General features: G+C 44.1%; 1 protein-coding gene across 19 annotated transcripts in view; it reads right to left on the reverse strand.

Moving 5' to 3' along the window:
- LOC109879489 (AP2-associated protein kinase 1) overlaps positions 1 to 15,418 on the reverse strand; it is a 45,282-nt gene extending 29,864 nt beyond the window's left edge. For 6 of the 19 annotated variants that reach the window (XM_020471661.2, XM_031820026.1, XM_031819993.1 and 3 more), the window contains exons 1-6: positions 14,425 to 15,417; positions 3,163 to 3,281; positions 2,340 to 2,448; positions 2,062 to 2,204; positions 1,717 to 1,838; positions 1,441 to 1,522 (exon numbers count right to left, since the gene is read on the reverse strand). In XM_020471661.2, the coding sequence (XP_020327250.1) occupies positions 1,441 to 1,522; positions 1,717 to 1,838; positions 2,062 to 2,204; positions 2,340 to 2,448; positions 3,163 to 3,281; positions 14,425 to 14,569 (720 nt within the window). In that variant the 5' untranslated portion in view covers positions 14,570 to 15,417. Of the gene's footprint in view, positions 1 to 1,440; positions 1,523 to 1,716; positions 1,839 to 2,061; positions 2,205 to 2,339; positions 2,449 to 3,162; positions 3,282 to 14,424 lie in introns of all 19 variants that reach the window. The other 13 variants (XM_031820044.1, XM_020471682.2, XM_031820053.1 and 10 more) reach the window with 9 other exon arrangements.
- Between the last annotated feature and the right edge of the window lie 7,734 nt (positions 15,419 to 23,152).

Raw genomic sequence — 23,152 nt, forward strand, 5'->3', positions numbered from 1 at the left:
ATTGCAGCCCAAATAAATGCTTCACAGAGTTCAAGTAGCAGACATCTCAACATCAACTGTTCAGAGGAGACTGTGTGAATTAGGCCTTGATGGTCAAATTGCTGCCAACAAACTACTACTAAGGGACACCAATAAAGAAGAGACTTGCTTGGGCCAAGAAACACGAGCAATGAACATTAGAGCAGTGGAAATCCGTCCTTTAGTCTGATGAGTCCAAATTTGAGATTTTTGGATCCAACCGCCGTGTTTTTGTGATGCAGAGTAGGTGAACGGATTATATCTGCATGTGTGGTTCCCACCGTGAAGCGAGGAGGTGGTGTGATGGTGCTTTGCTGGTGACACTGATTTATTTAGAATTCAAGGCATACAACCAGCATGGCTACCACAGCATTCTTCAGCGATACGCCATCCCATCTGGTTTGCGCTTAGTGGGACTATCATTTGTTTTTCAAAAACACAATACACCTCCAGGCTGTGTAAGGGCTATTTGGCCAAGAAGGAGAGTGACAGAGTGCTGCATCAGATGACCTGGCCTCCACAATTACCTGGCCTTCACAATCACCTGTCCTCAACCCAATTGAGATGGTTTGGGATAAGTTTGACCGCAGAGTAAAGGAAAAGCAACCAACAAATGCTTAGCATATGTGGGAAATCGTTCAAGACTGTTGGAAAAGCATTCCAGGTGAAGCTGGTTGAGAGAACGCCAAGAGTGTGCAAAGCTGTCATCAAGGCAAAGGGTGTCTACTATGAAGAATCTCAAATATATTTTGATTTGTTTAACGGGTTGGACTACACGATTCCTTGTGTTATTTCATAGTTTTGAGGTCTTCACTATTATTCTACAATGTAGAAAATAGTCAAACTTTTTACTGGTACTGTATATTTATATACAAAGCTAACAGACTGAATTTCATTATCCACCTCCACAAAGACAATCTGTTCCTGTTTTCATTGTGTATTTCTGAGTCTTTCCCTTTAAAATTGGCACAGAAAAGTCCCTCCCCCCAAAGTAGATTGATCCCCAATATCGCCAATGAAAGCCAAGGATCTGAAGATGAAAATGACAAGGGTATCAAGTTGATTTTGATTGGTCCAACCTGTGGAAAGTCCTCCAAAATGGTACCACCACATAATGCGAAATACTGTATGGAAGAGATACAACCAAGAGGGGCGAGGTCTAAACTGGCAACGGTCACAGCAAATTAATATTCTTATTTCATCAACACTGTCAAGTGAAAGTATATTAAGGTTATCCTTTTTTAGAGAACAATCTAATGATTAATTATGTGATTTAAGATGATAGGGAAAGAAAACTGTACTTTTACATGCATTTTGCAGTACCCTCTTGAATTGCCCCATTTCTCCACACATTCTAGAGCAGTGAGTGAACGCCCTACCAGTAATCATCTCTCATGGTGATATAGCAGCATGCCAACTCACCCAGATGTCTGCCTTTGTAGTGATGACCGTGCCATTATAGAGGTTGATCATCTCTGGCGCTCGGTATGACAGAGTAGTGTACCTTACAAAGGAAAGGAGCACACCAATTTTGGAAGGACTTCAATCACAGACAAATGTCCTCAACAGGGCTCACTTGGCACAGTTAAACTCACAACATCCCAACCTGTTGTACTTGTTGGTTCACTAGACTAAAACTATCAAACCACTCATGAGTTCAGTATTCCAGTTGAGGTGAAGCTCTTCAGAATCACTCACTTCTTGATTTCCTCCTCCACCAGTGGAACGCCCTCTGTCTGAGGGTTCTGGAAGCGGTTGGTGGCACTGCCAAAGTCACACAACACATAGTGTCCCCGGTCATGGAGCAGGATATTCTCCACCTGCAGAGAAAATAGACACACAGATGACTCCTGAGACGATCTTCGAATAGCGTTTAACATATTTATACACGTCATGTCTCACTTCTCATGCTGACACACATATGCAGCTAGGACATGTATTAAAGAAAAACAGATAAAAAAGGCCATGATAATGCCAATGAGGCCATTAAAGTGTAAGTAAAGTGCAGACTGAGGGTGTGTGTGTGAAGACAAGTGCTTGTGCCTTGAGGTCTCGATGGATGATTGGCGTCTTGCACTGGTGGAGTCGGGCCACGGCCTCACAGGTGTCACAGAAGATCTGCAGCACCTCTGGCTCAGTGAAGCCTGTCTGCAGACGCTGATTCATCAGGTTCACCACCTGACCACCTGTAACAAACCAGGAAGGACTTACAATGGGTTTGGAAAAAAAAAACTATGAGGTTTGGAAAAAAAAATAGGTATGAGGTTTGTGCACTAATGAAACCACTAAAGCGCTTGAGAAGGAAAGAGGAGCAGAATTACCACGACAGAAGTCCATGAGGATGAGGACCTCCCAGACATCTCCTGCTCCCACTGCAGTTATACTGGAGTCCAGGAAACCCACAATGTTCCTGTGGCCCACGAGGTCCCTCTGAACACACACAATTGGTTAATATTTTAGAGAATATAAAGAACCTCATACATCTCTGGTTGGCTTTCAAGTTCAAACAGGCTGCCATAACAATGGTGATCTTTGTTTGTTTTTTGGACTGACTGAGTGTACTGTTCTGCTCTAGATTACTGCCTATGAGGATCTGCCAAAAGGCTGGAAGTAATAATGATAGGCATCCTGTACCAATTATGCCCCCCAGGGTGTGGCTGCAGGGGCTAGTTATCTTACAGCATGGCCTCCAGTTAGGCAATGGAGGCCCAAGGGGGCGGGGGAGTTTAGCTGCCTGAATGCCAATTCAACATATTCAGCAGCAGGCTCCAACTGGACTAAGAATTAAACTATTACTACCCACCCTCCTGCTCCTTCCCTCCATCTCTCCTCTCTGTATATGTTTAAGTTAGTCTTGTCAACCCTCCCATTCCATAGTCAGCAATTGACACACTCCCATATCACGTCTTCCAGAATAAAAACAACCCTCTTCTTTGATTTGTGTAATGTTGCTCTATGGTTCTACATCCGCTTCACTATAGCAGAAGCACAGTGATCCTGTGGTTTCCAACAAGTCAGTGACCTCACACAATCCTTAGCCCCCTTTGTCTAAGAGCCTCACCATATAGCTATGAGCTAGGTGTGCATTCTACGTTGGACTGAGTGACGGACTAAGCAGGGCTCCAGCCCAGAGCCTGTTCTCACCATGATCTGGATCTCCAGCTCGCAGACCTGCAGGTCGTGCTCGTTGTTGACGTACATCCTCTTCAGAGCACAGCGCACCCCCTGGTTGGTCCGCACCAGGAACACAATGGCAAAGCCTCCTGTGGAGGGAGAGAGTAAGAAAGAATGCAGAGGATGCTTACATTTCTGCATAGACCTGTGACTGGGTAGCACAGGTCACCAATGAAATCAGCTGCAATGTCAGCCAATTTAACAAGAACGGAATACAATAAACATGAAAATGGCTAAATACGTTGCGACAAATGTTCGCTTCGTGACACTGGTTCCCCCTTAAGCCAAATGAGCTTTGACCTTCAAATGTCAGCGACTGAATCAGCCCAGTCAGACAGTCAGCCTCCTCCAGGCTCTCTGCTCAGCCTCAATGAATGAATCTTAGCTGCTGAGAGGCTGACTGTGAGCAGAATCACACACACACACTCAAACACACTCCATGACCCTGGATAAACAGTGGGGGTGGCAAAGTTAGCTGGGAAGATAAGTTGTGAAATGTGTGTTCAGTCAGAGTGAGCTGTGATAAAGGACGGCTCAAAATAGCATTGGGTGAGTCAGCAGTAGAGCCGAGACAGACTGGAGGTATTGGAGCAGCAGCACTGACTGGAGACAGTGAAGAATGCGAGATTCCATCATCCGGCTATTAGAAGAACATTGTACTGACACGGGGCAACTGGCAAGGCTCCAAAAGGGCCCTTATGTTGGTCTCTCCGTCTCTCTCACCTGCTAATTCAGACGCACAAAACCACTAGTGATTGTGTATGTGGCTGGCTGTGCCCACTATTTGTTTCTGTTGAACAAGGAGGCAGTGCTGGCTTGCTTTGTTCCATGTGTGGTACAACACTGGGCTCTTTAATCTACACACCTTTCACACACAGCAAGGGGGCTGGCCTTTACCTCCATAAAGAATAATTCCATCAGATGGGCAGGGTTCAGTAGAAGCACTGTCTGGAACTTAACATACTGTGCATGTATCTCAGCTAGACTTCTCACATTGTTCAAAGAGATGTTATAGTAGTGCATTTATGTCAGTGATGCAGAGCTGGTGTTTTGAAGGATTGGTGGTTCTGCATGTTGTAGCAGCACAATGCTGTAAGGTGTGAGTAGTATGTGTGTCTGATTAAGAATGATAGGCTAGTAGTAGCTGAGCTAATGCTCGGAAGGGTTGGTTGAGAGCTCTGCTGTGCTGCTGCATTAACATGCACTACGCTAAATAAGCACCTCCAGGTTCTGATCAGAGCAGAAACATGGGCCAGGACCAAGTTTCACTAATTTGAATAAGAGATTAACTTCGTATTGGTTCTTATCTCTGCTGTACGCACACACAAGCACCATAAAACAGACACTTTCCAGTGCAGGTGGCTTGATACTGCAGTGGCATTTCAGCACCTCACCTTAAACCACAGAAACAAGACTTGTCTGTCTGTCCTGAATCTTGTAGATTATTATTTAGAGGGGCCTGCATGCCCTGGGAAGAATCAATACAAACTGGGAGGTGGCTGTACATTTGAATGCAGAAGGCACTACAGAGCACCTGCAGCCTGTACAACAAGTGAGGTCTAAAATCAAGCCTTTGAGAGCATTAGGCTACTGGACAACTGCTTCCTTGTCTATTTTCACTGCTGACACAGCTAGGCCTAAAGCATTTCAACCCTGCAGTGAACTCACTAGGACAAACACAGTCAGGCCTATTAGAGGAGCCTGCTTCTGCTTCTCAGAGAGGCCTGTTGGTAGCCAGCCTTGTGCTCTTCCAGCATGCTGTCTGTAGCTGCTTGCGCTGAGCCATGCCCTGGGCGGAGTCATCCAGCCTGCCTCACATCACTAAGCCAAGGACAGCTCCCCTCCACGTGATCTGTCTGTTTGGGGTTTGATCATCAGAGGCTTTGGACCACAGCCTTCAGTTCCATAGGAGCTACTGCTGTACAATGAGACTCAGTTCAAATAATCAGTGTGGCCTATACACTCAGTAGAATGGTAAATATACAACCAGTGGAGGGCCAAGCTAAATCTGTTATCAACTCAAATATATGCAAAATAGAGTGGATCCAGCAAAGCCTATCTTGTTCCCGTTTCAAAGTTAATATCAGAATACCTTGTGGGAGCAAGTATAAACATGTAGACCTACATACAACATGGTGTGTGTGTGTGGGTGGTCCCGTCTGAGCTGACGTAGGGTTTGTCCTGCCAAACCACTGCTAGTTTGCACCGTCTAATCTCAGGCACCTACGTGAAATTAGAGGGATTAACCACCTTAAGTAACATGCTGAAAGCAGCACATTGACTTTCACCAGACTGGACAGGCCAACAACTACATTATAAACATTCCCCCTTAACACTGATGACAGCCAGTATAATACCCCGCTGTCCACTCAACCAAACACAAATTTAAAAAAAGATGTATCCTTAAGTGTTTTGGTATACAGTTCAGGAAACAATGATAGACGAGCTCCATTGCAGTGACGACAAACTATAAATAAACACTACTACATGGTTAATTATCATGCTCACTGAGGCGTCTGCATTATGCTGCATCCTGCATGGAGAAGACAATTCTACTGGCACTGTCGAGTCTCCAGAAGGCATTAATATTATATTAAACCAGCTTGCGCCAGCTGATACTCGATGATTCGAAAAATGAAAGACAGTTGGTTTTCCCAGCATGCCCCAGTGGTTTGTGTGTGCGCTCTCTGACAGTGGAGTGAGAGGGACAGGCAGGCTTCCGCCATGACAATGTCAGTAGTAGAGGGCTAGTGTTAACATACCAGCAGTAATGAGTGATTTTACTGTGCTTTGACTATGTGTCACTGTCTCCTCTGAATGACACACTCACTTTCATAGAGGAGTAGTCCTAAGCCTGCTGAGAACTGAAAGTGAAGATATCCATGCATTCAACCAGGGGTGGTACGGACCGACACATGGTGTCCATCTATTATTCAGCAACAGGCCCTCAGTTGACAGAATGGCAAATTCACTTTGACCATGGTCGTGTGGATCAGCGTAGCATTGTCTCTAAAGCAGAGCATTAGTGTTTGGGGGACACAGCGTCAGGGTCAGCAGACTAGACTGTGGGTGTAGATGGCTCATTGACAGGACAGTACTGTGTAGAGCATAGGGATATGGTGTGGAGAGCAAAGCAGCCTAATGGGTTAATGGTGTAGAAAACAATGCAGACAGCAGCACACTGAGCCAATAGCATCAATCAGGAAGAATGCTATACGGGCCGAAACGGCCTCCATTAACATTGACGGGGCTGTAGTGGTGCGGGTCGAGAGTTTCAAGTTCCTTGGGTGTCCACATCGCCAACGACCTATCATGGTGCAAACACCAAGACAGTCATGAAGAGGGCACGACAAAACCTATTCCCGCTCAGGAGACCGAAAAGATTTGGCATGGTTCCCCAGATCCTCAATAAGTTCTACAGCTGCACCATCGAGATCATCCTGACCTGTTACGTCACCGCCTGGTACGGCAACTGCTCAGCCTCTGACCGCAAGGCGCTACAAAGGGTCATGTGTACGGCACAGTACATCCCTGGGGCCAAGCTTCCTGCCATCCAGGACCTATATAATAGGCGGTGTCAGAGGACAGCCCATAAAATTGTCAGAGACTCCAGTCACCCAAGTCAGACTGTTCTCTCTGCTACCACACGGCAAGCTGTACCAGAGCGCCAAGTCTAGGACCAAAAGGCTCCTCAACAGCTTCTACCCCCAAGCCATAAGTCTGCTGAACAATGAATAAAATAGAAACCGGACTATTTACATTGACTGAGCCCCCCCCTCCCTTTTGTACACTGCCGCTACTCACTGTTTATTATCTATGCAGTCACTTTACCCCTACTTACATGTACAAATGACCTCATCTAACCTGTACCCCAGCACACTGACTCGGTACCAGTACCCCTTGTATATAGCCTTGTTATTCTTATTCTTATTGTGTTACTTTTTACTTCAGTCTATTTGGTAAATATTTTCTTAACTCTTCTTGAACTGCACTGTTGGCTTTTCTTAGGGATTGGGGGCAGTATTTTCACGTCCGGATGAAAAGCATGCCCAGAGTAAACTGCATGGTACTCAGGCCCAGAAGCTAGTATATGCATATAATGTAGATTGAAAGAAAACACTCTAAAAACCATTTCAAAAACCATTAAAATAATGTCTTAGTATAACATAACTGATTTGGCAGGCGAAACCCAAAAGGTTGGGTTCCTATGGCTTCCACTAGAAAGCGACAGTCTTTAGAAATTGTTTGATGTTTTTCTTTTGAGAAATTAAGTAGTATGGCTGTTCTTTGTAAGTGTCACTCCAGGTGGACTCTACTATTTGGTGCGTGTGAACTGGAACGCGCTTCACGTTGTTTTTATCCGATATTGGAAACAGTTTATCCTGTCTTAAATGTTAGATTATTTACATTTTAGGTGTTTGGACCAAGTTTACAGGTAATTTAGATACTTTGTAGTCATGTTGGGCGAGTTGGAACCGGTGTATTTCTGAATTAAACGTGCCAAATAAGTTGGCATTTTGGGATATAAAGGAATTTATCGAACAAAACGACCATTCATTGTGTCACAGACATTTGGGATTGCAAAAAGAAGATCTTCAAAGGTAAGGCATTTATTATAATGTTATTTCTGCCTGGTTGAAAATTATTTTCATGTGTTGTATGCGGGGCACTGTCCTCAGATAATCGCATGGTCTGCTTTCGCTGTAAAGCCTTCTTGAAATCTGACACTGCAGCTGGATAAACAAGTTGTTAAGCTTTATTTTGATGTATTACACTTATTTTCTTGAATCTTGAAATTTCTGTAGTTTGAATTTGGCGCTCTGCAATTTCATTGGATATTGTCAAATCGATCCCGCTAAAGGAATTGGCGCGCGAAGGGATCACTAACAGGTTAAGAGCTTGTAAGTAAGTATTTCACAGTAACAGGAGAATGCTTTGACTATCACTTTAAAATGTACAGTCGTGGCCAAAAGTTGAGAATGACAAATATTAATTTCCACAAAGTTTGCTGCTTCAGTGTCTTTAGACATTTTTGTCAGATGTTACTATGGAATACTGAAGTATAATTACAATTACAAGTGTCAAAAGCTTTTATTGACAATTACATGAAGTTGATGCAGAGAGTCAATATTTGCAGTGTTGAACATTATTTTTCAAGACCTCCGCAATCCACCCTGGCATGCTGTCAATTAACTTCTGGGCCACATGACTGATGGCATCCCATTCTTGCATAATCAATGCTTGGAGTTTGTGGGTTTTTGTTTGTCCACCCGCCTCTAGAGGATTGACCACAAGTTCTCAATGGGATTAAGGTCTGGGGAGTTTCCTGGCCATGGACCCAAAATATCGATGTTTTGTTCCCCGAGCCACTTAGTTATCACTTTTGCCTTATGGCAAGGTGCTCTATCATGCTGGAAAAGGCATTGTTCATCACCAAACTGTTCCTGGATGGTTGGGAGAAGTTGCTCTCAGAGGATGTGTTTGTACCATTCTTTATTCATGGCTGAGTTCTTAGGCAAAATTGTGAGTGAGCCCACTCCCTTGGCTGAGAAGCAACCCCACACATGAATGGTCTCAGGATGCTTTACTGTTGGCATGCCACAGGACTGATGGTAGCACTTACCTTGTCTTATCCAGACAAGCTTTTTTCCAGATGCCCCAAACAATCGTAAAGGGGATTCATCAGAGAAAATGACTTTACCCCAGTCCTCAGCAGTCCAATCCCTGTACCTTTTGCAGAATGTCAGTCTGTCCCTGATGTTTTTCTTGGAGAGAAGTGGCTTCTTTGCTGCCCTTCTTGACACCAAAAGTCTTCGCCTCACTGTGCGTGCAGATGCACTCACACCTGCCTGCTGCCATTTCTGAGCAAGCTCTGTACTGGTAGTGCCCCGATCCAGCAGCTGAATCAACTTTAGGAGTTGATTCTTCTTCACAACAATTGAACCACTCTCCTTGAAGTTCTTGATGATCTGATAAATGGTTGATTTAGGTGCAATCTTACTGGCAGCAATATCCTTGCCTGGGAAGCCCTTTTTCTGCAAAGCAATGATGACGGCATGTGTTTCCTTGCAGGCACCCATGGTTGACAGAGGAAGAACAATGATTCCAAGCACCACCCTCCTTTTGAAGCTTCCAGTCTGTTATTCAAACTCAATCAGCATGACAGAGTGATATCCAGCCTTGTCCTTGTCAACACTCACACCTGTGTTAACGAGAGAATCAATGACATGATGTCAGCTGGTCCTTTTGTGGCAGGGCTGAAATGCAGTGGAAATGTTTTTTGGGGGATTCAGTTAATTTGCATGGCAAAGGGGGACTTTGCAATTAATTGCAATTCATCTGATCACTCTTCATAACATTCTGGAGTATATGCAAATTGCCATCATACAAACTGAGGCAGCAGACTTTGTGAAAATTAATGTGTCATTCTCAACTTTTGGCCACTACTGTATGCCAAACAAACAAAACACATTGACTACTTAATTTCCAAAAATAAATTTAGTGGAAGAACTGTGCAGATGCAAACTTCGGTAATGGAAGGTGGGTTGAATATTCCAACAGAGAAGACAACAACATACTGCGTAAATATATAAATTGCAATCATCCTTGAATGAGCGGCCGTTAACGTGCAAAGGATTAGCATTTCAATGAATATAATTCTAGACTGTGTGTAGTGAATCCAATTGGTCTTTCCCAGTCCCCACCCCTTTCCTTTTGTCTTCCAAGCAGTCATATCGGATTAGCCTGCTAGGGACTTTTCTATCATTGTTAGTAACCAATATCTACTGTTTGTTATGTATTTCTGTGATTATTTAGTTAGTTAATAAATAATTAAGCCAATTTGTATATTGCTGAATCATTATGGAAACTAGGGTTTGTGCAGATAACCAATCATTTTACGACGTTTGGAACAAGACTAATGGAGGTAACAATTAATAATCAATGGAAGGCTAATTAAAAATATCATAAAATCACAAACTGCAATAAAATAAATTGTTTACCTTTGACGATCTTCCTCTGTTTGCAATCCCAATGCTCATTGTTACACAGTGAATGGTCTTTTGTTTGATAAAATCCATTTTTATAGCCTAACACGAAACATTTTGTGAAGCGCTTGTGTCGTGAATTCCATCTCATTCCATTTTCAACGACACATTCGATGTAAATACACACACGAAACGTAACTTTTCCAAAAGTGAGACAGAGATTGTTGGAGGACGATTCATTTAGCGATTCCCAAATGGAGGAATATTTTTTGAACGGAGAGGACATCATTTTGGACTGGTAAGTTTCTCATGCCAATGACGTTATTTGAAATTAATAATATAAAATATTATTTGTGAAATGAAATAGCCTATTTGAGGCTGTTGAGGGGAGGGCAGGCCCACAACAATGGCCAAAGTGAAATGGAGACAGTAGATACAGCTGGTCTGTTGTAATATAATAGAGACAGTAGATCTAGCTGGTCTGTCATAATATAAATGGCAGTAGATCTAGAAGGTCTATAATAATATATTCAACCTTATGTTCCCTGTACTCTATATATATCTGTTTATTATACCTGTTGATACAGGGCTCATATGTGAAACTATTCTAACTGAATATTTTCTTTCAGAGTGACACTGACTCCGAATGAGAGCCCCCAGTGCCAAGGTGTCCATCCCCCACTGAAGCTGGTTCATCCAGCTCGTGCCACAAGTGGTGTTCATCTGCCCAAATGTATTTCTGCAGGCATGGATGTGCCTCAGGGCCAAAAGGGCACAGCATGGAGGCGTCGCTGTGTTCTTTGCAAAATGAAGTCCCCCGTCACCTGCACCACATGCTTGGTGACCCTCTGCTTTACAGCAGAAAGAGACTGCTATGGCACCTGGCATCAGCAGCACAATATTGTGTAGAGGACTGAGGGTCTTCCAAATATTGAAAGTGTTATTTTGTAAATGTATATATTTTTAGAATACCATTTTGGTATTTTGTATATAGTTATTCCATTCAAAATGTATAACTTCACCAATTTGGCCACTTGGGTACATTTGGGCTACTTGTGTGGGACACCTGGGTGACTTCATGATAAATGTCATATAGCACACTCATTTTGGAAGTTATCATTCTGAAACTTTGCACAAGTACTGTTGCCCTCTTATGTTTTTCACTGAAATGGTCCCCATCACCCTATCTGAATGTTTGTTTTGTCTCGTTCATTTTAAAGATACAACAATAAAAATGAAAATGCATTTGGTTTTTTCATTGTATTATCTAAACAAGATCTATTGTGTTATATTCTCCTACATTCAATTCACATTTACACAAACTTCAGAGTGTTTTCTTTCAAATGAAATCAAGAATATGCATATCCTTGGTTCTGAGCCTGAGCTACAGGCAGTTAGATTTGGGTATGTCTTCAGGTGGAAATTGAAAAAAGTAGGGGGTAGCTAAGAGGTTATTTAGAGTCGATTTGGGAAATAGAGACAAAAAAAAAATTCTGTGGTGTCCCAACTTCCTAGTTAAAGTTTACATGATACATTTAATAATAACAGAGAATTGATTTGATAAAATAAGTCTTCACATTTAATGATAGTCACAGACACGACAAAGGGAATATATTTCTTAAACACTGTTGAATATTCCAATGATACGGGGTGCTACGCTAGCTAGATGTGGCTGGGGGTGGTAGCCTTTCTTTCACATGATCCATCAATTTAGAAAAGTGCGCCTGTGTAAGCGTAATTTAATAATTATTAAATATTTTATCTAGACACGTTCTGTTTTTGATATTGCTACACAAGTAACCATTTCACTGTACCCTCTACAACTTCTGTATCTTGTGCATGTGACAGATTTCATTTGATATAGTGCTTTTAACAGACACGGTAATGTGAACAACAACATGACCAGCACCAAAGTCAGATTAGGATACAGGCCAAGGACTAGATTGTACATTTTTTAAACGGAGTTCACACTTATTGTAGACTACTACTTTTACCATTTTTAGCCTTGATATCTTTGGTTGTTTTCTACACTACTCACTCGGTTTAGTACATGGCCTCACATGTGAATCCTTAAAGAGATGTGTGGGGCTAAGGCTTAAGAGGGTGTAAACAATGCTGAATGGGTGTAGACAACATGCTCTCCAGTAGGTGTAACAAAATATTCAAGGACAATTTTCTCAAAAGTGGGGTTACAAGTTTATCAACTCTCAAAGCAGAATTACTTTCCCATTGATATACCATTTTCCAGCATAGTCTACTTTTATCCAATGTAAAAAACACAATTCCAAATGTTGCTACATAGGACCAAATCCAGATTAGCCCATGGCAAAATGTGTAGAATTGCTTGAGTTGAACTCTAAAACATACAAAAAAGTATCTCCGCTGGAAAGAGGGGGGGGGGGGGGGGGGGGGCACTAAAATGTACGCATTTCCGCGAGCAACTGTGGCCCCTCATCATGACTTCAAATTCTGGTCTACCAAACATATTAAGAAATGACAATGACAACACCAGATGATCATCAACATCATGTGAAGGAGAACATTGACACACCTTACCTCTTGAGCTATGTTCCAACCAACCCTGTGAAGCAAATGCACACACCCACAAAAGTCAGTGATCAAAGACAAGCCGCGAGGCCAAACCAACACAACTCTCCCAATCTAATCTGAAATATAATGTATTGTGTGGAACATGTGCTGATTTATTGCCTTAAGTGATAGACCTCCCCACTGTGTGCTGCCATTCCAGTCACTCCCAGTAGGCCTTGGAGCATCTATGCCTTTTAAGTGTATTCTCCATCCCCCATTGACTGGAGATTAATGGTGAACACACATACAACAGAAATTAATTGGAAACAATATGACCCGTTTGGCTCCTACAGTCCTCATGTAGCAAATTGTACTGATACCCTCATCTAAAATCCCACTTGTTTTATCCCCTCCATTTGTCATGAAGAGTTGTGACTCAGTCAGAAGGTAATAATGTCTGAGCAGACATAAATTAATACCTTGTTCCTCCATTCTTGAGGAATGGGGGGGTAGAAATGTTAGCCTATAATGTATGTCAGTTATGATGAGGTGAGATACCAATTCGAGGGCCATGTTCCTCCTGTGAAAGACCAACCAGGTGGGCAATCCTGAATGATAGAAATGCTTGATACAACCTTTCCCTAGATGCCTCATCTGCTTCAGGATGGAGACTGTCCAGTTTTTAGATTCCTATCACCATCCGTCTGGTGCTCACATTCCAAATTAATCCTGACACTACCAGTGACACCACAGCTGTTACAGCAGTTGCATACCATACCCAAGTTTCCAAGGCCACCAGGCTAGCCTAAGTCCTTATTATTGACCATGATGACAGAATTCTTGATATTGCCAAGAATGAAAATCAAAGCCAATCTGTTATTCCACTATTTGCAAACAAAAGCAGCGAATGTTAGATTGCGATCATAGGATGGAGGCCATATCACAGCTTGGTCTCATAGGGCGGCAGGGTAGCCTAGTGGTTAGAGAGTTGGACTAGTAACTGGAAGGTTGCAAGTTCAAACCCCTGAGCTGACAAGGTACAAATCTGTCGTTCTGCCCCTGAACAGGCAGTTAACCCACTGTTCCTAGGCCGTCATTGAAAATAAGAATTTGTTCTTAACTGACTTGCCTAGTTAAATAAAGGTAAAATAATTTAAATTTTACATTTTAAATCTGGGACACTGAAATTCGTATATGTTACATTGTATATGGTTACATATGACAGAAGGTTACTTAAGACTGTTTGATTGGGGTGGATAGATGGGCGTATAACGCCGAACGTCTCACAACCCAAGGGTTGCGTGTTCGAATCTCATTACAGACAACTTTAGCAGTGGAGCAACTTTTATACTACTACTTATTATTTTTTAGCTACTTTGCAACTACTTAGGATGTTAGCTAACCCTTAACCCTAACCGTAACCCAGAAAGTGGAATTCGTAACATATGCACATTCACAACATAAAATTCGTAAAATTCGTAACATTTCATGCGAAATGGATGGAGATCTGTAAATTAATACATACCATACGAAACGCTACATATCGTAAATGAAGTGTCTCGATTTACGTACAGAATGATTATTTTTTAAATGTATTGAAACCAGGTTGCACGTTATCAGGGTAAACTTGCTTCTAACCCAAACTTGCTTCCAACTTGGCACTAGTGATATCGGGCAATGTTTGAATAGCTGATCAATTACTCTAACGTTTACTCACCTTCAGCAACAGTTTCATCAACGGTCACTTGATACCGTCCAATGGAGAAAACCCGTCCAATAAAACTGCCACCGCTGCTGCTCGACCCAATGCCACCTGCTCCAGAACCAGGCCCGGAACTCGCAAGTTCGAAGAACTTCTTCATTTTCCGGTGGTGAAAGCCAAGTGCCGATTGGTTTGGAATCAATACCTATCCACAAGAACGCCTAGCTAGCTATTCGATTTGGATAATTGAATGACCGTAGCCAATTTAGGTTAGTTAACAAGCTATCTTATTGAAGAGCCCCCTCGTTCGATTTCCAGGCGCTAGCTAGCTACCAAGGTAGCTACCAAGGTGTCGACTGTCATAATAGCTAGCTAGCTAAATAGCCAACTAGCTAACTCACTATCAGCATATGCGTTGACACGGGCTAGCTAGTAACTAAGGTTATTGTTATAACTTTAGCAATGGACAATCAGTTAGCTAGTGGTAGCAAATAAATCCCTATCTAGCTGGCTTTGACAGTTGTGTTGGCAAACTGCTAAGCTAGCTAGCTACTCTGGCCAGCTTGTTCTAATTATTTACAAACGTCATCACCCATTTTCAGCGTAAAGGCATTTAGCTAGCTATTTCACCCGTTTCTCCAGAGCTCTTGGTGTAGACTCCTGAATACTCCCTGCTTTCTCTTCGAGCATTGGCTAATTAGCTGACCAACGTTAGCTACGTTGGTGTCCCAATAGCTACTAATTCATAGCCAGCTTTACTCCCGTGGACAACAACTGATCTGCTAGGGCGCAACGTCAATGACAAAATGTGCAGATCGGCGCTGCTGTCAGTTAGATTCGGTAGGGCTTTAGATCAGGCAAGTGACACCGTAGATAATATTTGCACCTTCGAAATATCAGAGAAAATCTTTCTAGCTTTACTTGGTTCTTCGTCGCGAATGACCGTGTACTATGCTAAATTTTGAAAATAAAAATAAATACACTAATCTGAGTGACGTTGACCTAAATGAGACCAGGGAATTGTAGTCCGTACAAGGTATGTTGTGGAATCGGCGGGTCGCATTCAAAATAAAGGCTCCCCCTTTGAAACTGATGCAAACAGTTAAACATTGTGGAATCATGACCCAATTTGACTAGATAATGCTAAACCATTTTGGAATGGTGTTATATAAATTAAACAAAAGACAATTAGTTAATTTGTCGAACAAAAAAAAATATTTTAAAATCGTACTGTGGATGAAAAAGATTGCAGTCATTGTGTAGTATAACTGCAGTATGCTGCAAATACTGCATCCAAAATAACACCGTTTTTTTACTGCAGTAATTTTGCAGTACACTAGTACAGTACGCTGCAGTTATTCTGCAATTACTGCATCCAAAATACCACAGTCAACTGCAGTTACTGCAGTTTCAAAACGGCAATCTTTTTTGTAAGGGCGTATTAGACTTTAGAATTGCATTGGGGGCATACTAACATTGCAATGTACCTACAATAACCTGGATATTGGGTTCATTAATAGGAAATTAAGTTACAATTGAATCTATTGTGCATATTGGACATTCATATTGCAATGTACGGCCATACCTATAGATTTTGGGTCCATGAAATTGGGTATCAGCCTACTCAGTGACACTCACAGAACACAACTGTGAAGAGTTTTCACAAGTGGGGTATTGTTTGTAGATGTAACACAACAAAATGTGGAATAAGTCAAGGTGTATGAATACTTTCTGAAGGCACTGTATAAGTCCGACTTAAGCTGGAGACAGAAACGCTAGAATGGGTGAGGTCTGGGAGCATAGTGCTGATAACATTGGACCTATCATGGAAAGTAACTCTGGACCTGCTAGGAAAACTGACTCTAGACCTGCCAGGAAAACCGGTAGAGCTCTGGGCCTACTAGAGGAACTGGTAACTCTGAGCCTAGTCGTGTAAAAGCCTGATGGCCCACCTGGGCTAGGGACTGAGGGCCCAAATAGTGCCGGAGACAGCAGACCCAGTATAACTGGAGACTGAGGACCTAGTGCTAGGGACTGAGGACTGAAGAGGGTGGAGGACTGAGAACCTAGGGAGCTATGGGCTGACTGTGTCTGGAGACAGCAAGCCTAATGTAGCCAACTCTGGGCCTAGTAAGGCAGGATGCTCTAATCCTGACATGCTAGGCAACTGTCTACCAACTAAGGCAGGGGGCTGCGATCCGTGCAGGGCCAGAGACTGCAGACAGGGCACCTAACTTATAGCCAGCCTGGCAGGGCAAGGGGCTGTAAGCCCGGCAGGCTAGGACGCCGCTCACCCAATAAGAAATGGGTCTGCAAGCAGGGCAGGAGACTGCAGACCAACAGACGGCGTAGCTCATTTAGGGCCTAGTATGGCAGGGGGCTCTAAGCCTGGCGGGATAGGACAATGCATACCCAATAAGGTGGGGGTCTGCGATCCGTGCAGCGCAGGAGACTGCAGATTGCAGATATGACGGAGAAGCAAATGTGGGTCCTAACTGGGTAGGATACCTAGGGCCTGGCAGAGCAGCAAACTTAGGGGCTACTAGTGCAGGTAACTATGAACCTAGAGCGGCAGAGGACTGGGGGCCCAGCACTACGACAGGCATCTGGGAACCTAAGTCAGAACAGTGTGAACCTGCAACGAGGGCCATAGACTGAAGGCCTTGTACTGCTGTAAACTGAAAGCCTACCAAGGGGGCAGAATAGACTGAACCTATCGGGAAGGCAAGGAACTCTAGACATACCATGAGGGCAGGATACACTAGACATCCTTCAGGGTCAGGACATACTTGGCCTACTGGTAAGGCAGAGAACTCTAAACCTGACCCTACCAAGGAGAGGAAGTGGACATCTAGGTCATGGGGGACACCAGGGGTGACTTCTGGTGGGTCACGCTGGGTGATGTCGGGCGGGTCCCGCATGGAGAGGACTGGGGGGTCCCCTAAGTCGAGGTCTGGAGGTATTGGAGCTAGCAGGGTGCTAGCAGGCAGGGTCAGCAAGGACCCCATGCCTGGGACCGTCAGCTCTCACCAGGCAGGTGCTAACGGGGCCAGCCAGCAGGAGCGGGCTGAACGCTTGTGGCTGCAGGTTGAACTTGAAAGATCAGGAAGGGGCTGATCACACCAGGCTGTGACTGGAGGGGAACCAACGTCTGGGCTGTACTTGACATCTGCAGGAGCAGCAGGCTGTAGCTTCATCCTAGGAGCGGGCAAAGAATCCACAACAGCTGGCTCAGCTGGCTGAGGAGCTGGCTGAGGTGGGTGCAGACCTTGGTGAGGTGGACTGTGCACTCTGGAGTTGTGTCAATATGCTGAGGAGCTTGGCTGCTTTTGGGAGCAGAAGAGGACGCAGCTCTTTCGTGGCTCCCCGATTCAGGCGGGCTGAGAGAATACGCCTTCCGGAGCTCTTCCTGCTCATGATGCAGGTCCTTGTATTCCCTCTGCAGCTCCCAACTGGAGAGGGTGTGGTTACTCAATGACCACAGACAGGACCTGGAGCAGGGCTGGTAGTCTCTTAGATGAGAGAGGTGTGTAGCGCCTTGCAGCTCATCTTCCTCAGGTGCATGACAGCTTCGTGTGGTGGTGTGGGCTGGTATCTCTTCGGGGCACCCCAACATCTCAACTACAGCAGGTTCAATTCCATCTCGAAGGATCATGTAAAATTTGCTAGCTGGAGCCGTTTGAGTGGTTGGCTCTTCTGAGCCCTCACCCGCTAGTGACTTAAACTAGTGGTCTGACCCCACTAGAGGGGTTCCGGTAAGAGCCAGGCAGATGTGTCCATGTGACAGGTTAAAGGAAATAGTCATAGCCTGTTATACATTAAAAAGTATTAGTAAGTTCATAGTATGTGAGGATCTTAAAACATCTAAGGTTAAAAAGATGCATTCAGTATCAGTTGATAAAGATTGATAACATTCATATAATTGTGTTAAAGTTCAAACCTGTCAAAGGGTACGAATTGTGAGAGTAATGTGTAAATGTTATATTGATTACTTGATTTTGTAGTGCCTAAAAGTGTTAATCTGTGATCTACGAAATGCTCTTAATCTATGAGCCGGAGATCGATTGCTCTGGTCTCCACCCATATTCCTGGGGAAAAGCGCGGTCTTTTTCTCATTCAACTAAACGTTAAATTGAGAATACAACACCGTATCACTCTCGTGATTATTTCTCCCCTGTTTTCAGGTACTTTATTGATGATAAAAATAGTAATTTAAATGTTATAACTCACTAACATGTCAAGAGTGTTTAAGGTGTGTCTTAGTAACGTTTTGAGGAAGTTAGAGTTAAGTTTGAAGAGAGTAATATTAGCCCTGCTCGGTTGAAGTGAAGAATAGCATCGTACTGAGAGTAGCTGCCATTTTATGTCGATTGTGAATGAACATGTACGTTGTTAATAAGATATTTTGCTGTGGTATTTGTATAATGGTTTTTCTGTTGTTTTGTAATGTGTTACTTTTGTGAAATTGATTCAACTAAACGTTAAATTGAGAATACAACACCGTATCACTCTCGTGATTATTTCTCCCCTGTTTTCAGGGGCGTAACATTTTTGGAGGCTCCGCTGAGATTGCTGCTCAGATGTCCAGTTTCCACACCCTGGTCGCTGAATTCCGAGCTAGCTAAATCTCCACATAACAACTCAGGCAGGCTGCAGTGAGGAAAGTGTTGCTGTTCGAGGGAAGTTGGAAGTTAGTGGTTAAGTCAAAATCAAATCAAATCAAATTTATTTATATAGCCCTTCGTACATCAGCTGATATCTCAAAGTGCTGTACAGAAACCCAGCCTAAAACCCCAAACAGCAAGCAATGCAGGTGGAGAAGCACAGTGGCTAGGAAAAACTCCCTAGAAAGGCCAATACCTAGGAAGAAACCTAGAGAGGAACCAGGCTATGTGGGGTGGCCAGTCCTCTTCTGGCTGTGCCGGGTGGAGATTATAACAGAACATGGTCAAGATGTTCAATGTTCATAAATGACCAGCATGGTCGAATAATAATAAGGCAGAACAGTTGAAACTAGAGCAGCAGCACAGTCAGGTGGAAGTTGAAACTGGAGCAGCAGCATGGCCAGGTAGACTGGGGACAGCAAGGAGTCATCATGTCAGGTAGTCCTGGGGCATGGTCCTAGGGCTCAGGTCAGTTGAAACTGGAACAGCAGCATGGCCAGGTGGACTGGGGACAGCAAGGAGTCATCATGTCAGGTAGTCCTGGGGCATGGTCCTAGGGCTCAGGTCCTCCGAGAGAGAGAAAGAAAGAGAGAAGGAGAGAATTAGAGAACGCACACTTAGATTCACACAGGACACCGAATAGGACAGGAGAAGTACTCCAGATATAACAAACTGACCCCAGCCCCCCGACACATAAACTACTGCAGCATAAATACTGGAGGCTGAGACAGTATTAAGTACGTGTCAACTGAGGCCATTGATCGACCATCAGAGACAGTAAGGACCATCTAATTCAGAGTCAACTCCTGCACAGTAAAAGTTCCTCCTGTTCTGTCAACATGACAAGCGCCTTGGAAGAACTACAGGAAGAGGTAGTAGGAGAATTGCACACCCTGACTAAAGACAAATTACTAGAGATATGTGATTTCCTTGAAATATCAGGCGAACAGAGAAGAGATGTTAAAGACAAATCCCGCATAGCATTAATGACTCGCATTATGATGTTCCTTGAAAGAGAGGAAGTTGCAGAGTTAGAAGATGGCGGCATGTCGGAATTGTTGCTACTTAGAGACGAAATGACAGAGATGATCAGTGGCATAGATAACAAAACAGGGCAAATTGACCATGATATTGAACCAGCCGGAACACATCACAGAATAGAGGAATTGAGAACTGTAACTCCACAACAAGGGGTGGGAACTGAGCAGATTATTGCAGCCAAAGCCAGTGATTCTCTGCGTCAGCCCCAACAACATGCCAATCTTCAGGGGAGCGTGCCGCTCTCACCCAATGCACAGCCCAGCTCATACTGGCGCAAAGAGTTTAAAATTTCTGGTCAGATAGGTGAACCGGGCCAGAAAGAAAAACTGACTTTTTCCAGCCTGTCCATCAGATTGAAAATGGACTTAACAGAGGATATCCTGAGGTAGAAATAGTAGACGCAGTAGTCAGGGCTATTTCTCCAGGCTCACAGCTACGCAGCTACTTGGAAGGTAAACCCCAGCTAACTCTTCCCACACTTAGATGTATCCTGCGTTCCCACTTCCAAGAGAAGAGTGCAACAGAGCTTTACAAACAGCTAGCTTCAGAAGCACAGCATAGCAAGGAGACCCCTCAAAGTTTCCTGATGCGCGTTTTAGATTTGAGGCAAAAAGTACTGTTTGCATCCCAGGAGTCAGAATCAGGGCTTAAGTATGACCCTGCTCTAGTCCAGAGCATGTGTTTTCACACAGTCCTTACGGGTCTCCAGAGTGACAGTATCAGGATTGACATGCAGCCTCTCCTGCTAGAGAGCAAAACATCAGATGAGGTTTTGCTAGAGAAGCTTAACATTGCTTGTGCTAATGAGATAGAAAGACGAAACAAAAAGCGGTTTAATGCCCCACAGCCTGCTACAACTGTAAGTGTAGTCCAGTTAGAAGATACGCCATCTACAAAGTGTCCTGTGAAGGAAGCCAAAACTACGATACCCGCAGGACTGTTAACAGAGTTAGCTGAACTTAAGACAGGTGTAGCTTCTCTAAAAGGTCTCAGTGCAGAGATTGCTCAGATTAAAGAGACATTACAGCAGCCTATGTTTCAGTCACCGCCTTGTGCCTATGCCCCACCCCCAGTTAGGAGGCCAAATAGGGACCCCCAGCCACCTGTTTCCCAGCAGCAGTATTACAGCAACTACAGTCGGTCCCAAGCACCTGACCCTGCGCAGCATCAATATGCACCTAACCGGTATACCAACCACTCTGCTCAAGCTCCAAGGAGGTGTTTTGTCTGCCAGCAGGCCAGAACAGATGCACGCTGCACACACTGCTTCCGATGTGGGAGTGGAGAACATTTTCAAGCTGGATGTAAAATCCGGGGAGCCAGACCATCAAGGGAGGCCCCTTTAAACGGAAACGGGTTACCGCTGAGGGACGAGTGTTAACCGTAGCTACCAAAAAGTCCCAGGAATGTGCAAATTGTGCCAGAGAAGATTCATTTGAGAACCTGAAACAATGTTCATCATGTAAAGAGACACTGTACTGTTCCAAAGTATGTCAAAACCAACATTGGACTAAACATAAGGAAAAATGCACTCACCTGAAAATTGACTCTAATAGTGAAAGGTTTTCCTGTACAGAGGAAAATGCCCACTCCTTACCATCCCTAGCTCAAGGTTGCCACCCCCGTAAGGTCACCTCGCTAGTAGGCAGACAGTGCCTTATTGAGTGTCACCTGAATCGCCACCACCTCCAAGCTCTATGGGACACAGGCTCTCAGGTATCGGTCATTGATGAACGATGGAAAGAGGAATCTCTCCCAAATGCAAGGCTGAGAGATGTTTCAGAAATTCTGGACTCACCTGATGATCTAAGGTTGACTGCAGCAAATGGGACTGAAATGCCGTACCTGGGATGGATTGAAACAACTTTTCGGCTAGCCTCTGAAACTGACCAAACAAAGGAACTGATCATCCCGGTGCTGGTAATGAAAGGCTGTCACCTATCACATCCCATCATAGGTTTCAATGTTATCGAGCACATCCTGACAATGACTGAAAAGACTAAACGATACAGTACAGTAAAAACAGCTTTCCCAAGCCTCAATAGAAACAAGGTGAGAGCTTTTATACAGGCTGTTAGCGCAGAACAGACAGATGAATACGCAGTGAAAACCAAGAAAGAGAAGGTTGCTGTACCAAAACACAGTAGCATTCAGATTGAGTGCCGTGTAGCTTCCCAGCCTTTCAAAGATGACATGACAATGCTTTTCCAGCCAGACCTGAACCCGCAGTGGCCAGACAACCTTGAGTTCTTTGACACACTAGTCAGAGTCAGGAAAGGTGTTTTTCCAGTTATCCTGCTTGATGTCTCTAACCCCACTGACCACGACATTGCCCTGCTAGGACGCACAATAATCGGTACAGTACAAACCATTATGACTGTGTTACCTGCCCAAGTCTTTGAAAAAACTGTCACCCCAGCCACAGTGAATCACACCAGCGTTCGAACCCCATGTACTGCTACTGAACAGTGGTATCCACCAGTAGATTTAACTCACCTAACCGAAGAACAGAGAGAGGTTGTTAGGCAAATGCTTAGAGAAGAGTGTCACTCCTTCTCCAGATCAGACAATGACATTGGCTGCATTGAACGATTGAAAATGACTATTTCTCTAAAGGACTCTGAACCAGTAAAGCGCACATACATGTCAGTGCCCAGGCCACTGTATCAGGAGATGAAGGGTTACATTTATGACCTCATAGTCCAGGGCTGGGTTAGGAAGTCAAACTCTTCATATTCTTCACCTGTCGTGTGCGTTCGTAAGAAGGACGGGACCCTCCGGTTGTGTATAGATTACAGAGACCTGAACAGAAAGACACATCCCGACCGCCAGCCCATCCCTCGGGTCCAAGACATCATGGACAGTTTAGGTGGTAATTCCTGGTTCTCCCTCTTAGATCAGGGAAAAGCGTATCACCAGGGGTTCATCTCTGAAGAAAGCAGACCACTGACAGCATTTGTGACACCGTGGGGACTCTATGAGTGGATGCGTATGCCATTCGGCCTCATGAACGCTCCTGCAGCTTTTCAGCGGTGTAT

The sequence above is a fragment of the Oncorhynchus kisutch genome, linkage group LG3 (genome assembly GCF_002021735.2).
Source record: "Oncorhynchus kisutch isolate 150728-3 linkage group LG3, Okis_V2, whole genome shotgun sequence".
Taxonomy (NCBI): Eukaryota; Metazoa; Chordata; class Actinopteri; order Salmoniformes; family Salmonidae; genus Oncorhynchus; species Oncorhynchus kisutch.